The sequence below is a fragment of the Oryzias latipes genome, chromosome 14 (assembly GCF_053564925.1).
Source record: "Oryzias latipes strain Hd-rR chromosome 14, Olatipes_Hd-rR_3.1".
Classification (NCBI taxonomy): domain Eukaryota; kingdom Metazoa; phylum Chordata; class Actinopteri; order Beloniformes; family Adrianichthyidae; genus Oryzias; species Oryzias latipes.
In genome coordinates, this window is record NC_136250.1 from 18,705,914 (window position 1) to 18,711,492 (window position 5,579).

General features: G+C 38.2%; 1 protein-coding gene across 1 annotated transcript; it reads left to right on the forward strand.

Annotated features, from left to right (window-relative positions):
* The first annotated feature begins 226 nt into the window (after positions 1-226).
* LOC101155626 (LIM/homeobox protein Lhx1) lies at positions 227-4,271 on the forward strand. The gene is made up of 5 exons (XM_004076561.5): positions 227-894; positions 1,183-1,403; positions 1,488-1,762; positions 2,235-2,391; positions 2,548-4,271. Exons 1-5 carry the CDS (start codon positions 725-727, stop codon positions 2,931-2,933), a joined length of 1,209 nt encoding a protein of 402 aa, XP_004076609.1. The 5' UTR covers positions 227-724; the 3' UTR covers positions 2,934-4,271.
* Positions 4,272-5,579: the final 1,308 nt, after the last annotated feature.

Genomic DNA, 5,579 nt, shown 5'->3' on the forward strand with positions numbered 1-5,579 from the left:
AGGAAATTCCTGAAAGAAAGTAGTTCTTCTTAAAAAAAAAGATTGACATTTAAATCTCATTTAGCATATTGATTGCATGAAAATGACTATTTCATATTAGTTTATTGCTTTAAAGTCGTATTTGTGTTGCAAATGGTTTCATATAACAATAATTCTTTTTTATGTTGATTTTCAAAATGTAAATCTGTGAGTGGAGGAAAAACGTGCGTTTCAGTGGAAATGACGTCACACGCGTTGTAATAATAGGCGCAGGGCTGAGCTTCAGGAGGTGCGCTCCTCACAGGCTTCCTCTTACGCTCCTCAGAGAACGAGCGCAGATCAGATGAGGGAATTTTTCTCCTGCTTTTCTTGTCGATAGTGAGGATGCTGCTGCGTGGCAAGTTTACAGACACCCGTGGGCTTCCTGTTCTTCCCTCGCTCCTCCACAGCCCACCAAAAGCTGGGATGATCTTGACGCGCCCTCTGTGATCTGTTTCAGTCGCAGAAATGTTGTCTGGAAGCTTTTTCTAGATCAGAATTAACATCTTCTGTGGATCCTCTCATTTGGATGTGTGTGGGTTTTTTTTCTCGTTTATGGTGATGTAGCCTAAATCACCAGAAGAATTTGGGGATTTGGGATTTTCTGGATCATAAAAACCTGCCAGGACGCACCTGGGAGTCAGCTTCGGGGAGGACCCGGGACGCTGGAGAAAGACTTTTGACTGGAAAAATAAAAGTCTAGACAATGCTCCACTGTACCAGCTGTGAAAAACCTATTCTTGATAGGTTCTTACTTAAAGTTCTGGACAGACCCTGGCACGTCAAATGCGTCCAGTGCTGCGAGTGCAAATGCAGTTTGACGGAGAAGTGTTTTTCCCGGGATGGGAGACTTTATTGTAAGAATGATTTCTTTAGGTAAGCAAACTATGGAAAATTGTGATTTTGACAAATGCATTTTTAATTTAAAATAATATTTGGTAACTGACAGTGAAAAGTATTAACATTCATTTCATTTTTATATGCATTTCATTTGACATCTGGCTGGTTGCGTAAATTACGCAGCGAAAAACGGCTCCTTAAATACTTAAATAAAGCTCTTTTTTTCCAAAAAAGTTTCTCATTTCTTTGTGGGCCTTTGGGTGAAAAATGTGACATGTCCTGAAACTTTCCTCTCTGAGTGCTGCTGTCCTCCTTCTTTAACAGGAGATTTGGGACCAAGTGTGGAGGATGCTCGCAGGGGATTTTACCCAGTGATCTTGTCCGCAGAGCCAAAAGCAAAGTGTTCCACCTGAACTGTTTCACCTGTGTGATGTGTAACAAACAGCTGTCCACCGGAGAGGAGCTGTACATCCTGGATGAATTCAAGTTTGTTTGCAAAGAGGATTATCAGAACTCCAACGGGAAAGACACAATCCTTCTTTCAGGTGATTTTACGCATGTTTATTATTTTTACAAACGCTCCTGCCCTCACGCAAAAAGCTTGAATCTTAGTCCATTTTTCCTGACAGTGACGACATGCAGCGAGCCCAGTTTGTCCCCGGACTCCCAGGACCCGCAGGATGACGGGAAGGACTCGGAGAGCGGCCACCTGTCCGACAAAGACGCATGCGGCAACGACAACGACGAACAGAGCGCGGTCGGAAAGCGACGCGGGCCGCGGACCACCATCAAAGCCAAGCAGCTGGAGACCCTGAAAGCGGCTTTTGCGGCCACACCGAAACCCACCAGACACATCAGGGAGCAGCTTTCACGAGAGACCGGCCTCAACATGAGAGTGATCCAGGTACACGGCACGAAAAATAATCGAATACGAATTGTGTCCGCAACATCTTTCAAGACGCATCAATTATCGGACACACATGATGATAATAAGTATGTTCTTCAAAAAATAAAGTAATTTTAAATATTTGTAGCAAACACATTAAGGTTCAAACGTTTGCACAAATAAACTCTCACCTTTTTTAATTGTATTTCATTTTGGGAGATTCTTGTAGGAAATGTTATATAAACACAACCTGTTTATGGTATGGTTTACTATTTTCTCCTTGGATTCCCCCCCAATTTTCATATAAATATATAAATTTTTTTATTCTTCTTTTCTTCTCATAGTTTGTACACCAAAATAACTTAAGGTTGAATATCCAAATAATTTATCCAAATAATTCATTTTAAACTGTTCTAAATTCTAAGCAACAATTTTTCAATTGGGCTCATCTTTGTTCGTTTGTTTGGTTTGATTTTTTTTCCCCCTAAAGGTTTGGTTCCAAAATCGGAGGTCCAAAGAAAGACGGATGAAGCAGCTGAGCGCTCTGAGCGCACGGAGACACGTGTTTTTCCGAAGCCCGAGGAGGATGAGAGCCATGGGAGAAAGACTGGAGCCAGGAGAGCTTGGCCACTTCTCATACTATGCTGGTGAGGCAAACAATTTTAGCTTTTGGCGGTAATGTTGAGAAATGGGTATAAAACATTAAAATGTACAAAAGCAAGTCAGTTAGAATCCTACTGATTGTTTTTCTTCAAAGGTCTACTCAGACTTAATCCTGTAATCCTATGCTCATATGTATGCAGATTATCCTGGTGAATACTACGGCCCAGGAGGGAATTATGAATACTTCCAAGGCCCACCATCATCCCAGGCTCAGACTCCTGCAGATCTGGGCTTTGTGCCCTCAACAGTCCCAGCCGGCACCCCATTAGGAGGCACCATGGACCACCACCATCACCACACGGGGCATCCGTGCGCTGGAGAGGCACAGTGCTTTCCTGACCCAGCGTCCCACCATTCCGCAAACTCACCCAGCCCAGAGCCCAGTGGACCAGGCTCCATTCACAGCATCTCCAGCGAAATGTGTGGCCCCAGCACTCCTTTCACCACAGTGTCACTGAGCGACAACGGATACACAGCCCAGCTATCACAACCCTCCTCAGAGATGAGCGAAGGCACTGCCTGGTAACCCTTTCAACAAACTGCAAAGCAAGCCCTGGATTTATTTGTTTATTTATTTGTTTGTTTGTTTATTTGTTCGTTTATTTATTTATTTATATATTTATTTATTTAGTTAGTTAATTCTTTATTTATTGTGAGATTGACGTGCTGAGCTGGCCTGCTCATGGTAACTTTGAAATGATTGTAATGATTGGTGTGAATTTGAGTCTGTGTTATTTACAGCTTTGATCAAGCAATAAACCCACTTTTATAGGCAGCAAAAAGTTTTGCCCACTGTTTACAAAAAAATGCTCCAAGTCGTCGGAGTGATACGAAAGTGTCCCCTACTCCTGTCTGTGCTCGGATCCCCTTCATGGCACCACCCTACAGCCTGACTTTCCACTAGTCAGAGACTCAATATGATCCCTGAGACAAAGAAGAACAAGCTCAAAGAGAGAAGATCCTTAAACTATTTCAAATAAGGAGTGGCATTTTAGGAAGCCTAACTCTGTTCTACAGTTGTATATAATCAAACAAATCCCAAACAGTCTTATTTATTGTATTTTTGTTTATTCGTTCATTTCCAGCCAAAGAATGGGCACAACAAAGGTGCATTTCTTTTCATCAAGGTGACTGATGTACAAAAATAGCATTATGTCAGAGCCATTTCATTTGCAGTGCTTACATGTCTTTGCACTATACATGATCTGATTGTTTTTGATCAAAAATGATATTAAAGCGCAGTGTTGTATTTTTCTTGTTATTGTTTGGCAGAATTTAGTCACTGGTGGCAAATTATTACCGTAATGCTCAACATCAGAAGCCTCTCAGGACCAGGAAAATAATTTTGTATGTCCCCTTCCTTTCAGAAAAATGTCTTTGTAATATCTGGTAATTTTATATTGATGGATATGGAAAAAAATCTACTGGAGTCCAACTAAATGCATTCTAAGGACCAGTGAGCAGAATCGTTTACTATAAAAGCCTCTCTTGTTCTGGAGTCAGTTGTGTTTTTAATGGACAAAGTATTCAGACTAAGCAAATTTTTTTTTACTGTACAATTGATGTACTGTGCTAGTTTGTATTAGGTATTCGTTAAAAAGCAGGAGAGTAATAAATATGTTTTTACCAAATTAAAAGCACAATTCAAACCTGCACTTTTAGCTGTGTGACACAATGAGCAATCCGGTCTTCTGTTTCCCTCAAACACTTCAAGTCTTTTTTTTTTAAATCTTTTTAATCTAAATGTAAAACTTTACAATTTATCATATTTTATTTAAGACCAAACATAGTTTTTTTCTCCATGCATTGTATCAGATTTTTGCAATCAAGATTCTAATATTAAAACAACCAAACAAACAAAAAACCTGAGTGTTTTATTTTTGAGAGAGAAATATGGGTATTTGCAGTTATTATTTCAATAATTATAAAAATTGCTAAGTCTTTTTATTTTAATGTATTAATTTCTATTAAAAACATAAATATTAATTTTACTTCCTCAGAGGATGTTTTTAGGATGCTTTTTTTTTATAACAAATTGTTCATAAAAACAGTCATCTTCAAAACATTTGATTAAAAAAAGCTTCTTTTTCGACATTGAGCTTTGTATTTTCATCTTTTATTTTAGATAAGTTAGATAGTACCTATTATTTTCCTGAATATTACATTTAAATGTCTTTTTAAACTCACTAATTTATTATAATAACCACACTTGTTATATTGGGTTGTATCAAGAATAGATGGAATTTAGGAGCTCATAGACGTTTGATGGGACAAAATTGAAATAAAAAATGACCATTTACCAAACGCTGGTGTTTTTCTGTTTACACTATTTTAAATTTGTGAGCAACAGGCCTTTCTGAAATGTCAGTGTGCCGCTGTTGGAGAATTCATGCTGGAAAAGGAAAAGAGACTAATGGAAGTGCGACCTTTCATGAGTTAAAGGTGACAACAGCACAAAAGAGGCCAGCAGAAATGCTGATTATGGGGTCACTGAGCAGCAAAGCATGAAACTGCGGAGCAGATGAGTGTGGTGAAGCTGACGAGGGGAGGAGCACAGAGAGGATGCTGCATAACTGTATTCCTGATGTCCTATTATTGATTACAAAATAGGGAAAAGGGGGCAAATGCACCATTAAAATGCAAACATTACAGCAGATCAAACAAAGTTCACTGTAAACCACTATAAAATGTTTTCCCTCGTTGCAATGATCATATAATAATAATTTGCTCTTCAAACTTTACATTTATAAGTTATGTCAAATGTCTTTGGTGTGTTTTAATTAATTTAAATGATAGCAGGCCACCAAAGTGAATGATTATGCCTAACTACTTATTTACATTGAGTAAATGCTGAAATATTAGGTGTAACAGATTGATAACAGAATTTTTTCAAAAGCTAAGTATTATGTTTTTTTTGTGTTGTCATCTGTAATTCTAAAGCCCTTTTAGCTGTACTAGAACAACCATTTGTTAGAGTTACTGTAATATTTTCAGTTAAGTAATAACTAATAATCCTGCTTCTGGTCCCCAAAACCATGCAACTGATTTAAGCATGTGTAAATAAGAACAGAGTAAAATAAAATAAAAATAAAAAATAAAAAAAACAGTAGGGAAAATTCAGAAGGAGAAAATGCAAAATTAAAAATCCAGATTTTGTAGAATAATAGTTTGA

What these genes read in the sequence shown, in the direction of transcription:
- LOC101155626 (XM_004076561.5), top strand. Translation starts at nt 725, where the DNA reads ATGCTCCACTGTACCAGCTGTGAAAAACCTATTCTTGATAGGTTCTTA. An exon ending in AGACACAATCCTTCTTTCAG is followed by an intron (nt 1,404 to 1,487) that starts GTGATTTTACGC and finishes TTTTCCTGACAG; the next exon opens with TGACGACATGCAGCGAGCCC. An exon ending in TCAACATGAGAGTGATCCAG is followed by an intron (nt 1,763 to 2,234) that starts GTACACGGCACG and finishes TTCCCCCTAAAG; the next exon opens with GTTTGGTTCCAAAATCGGAG.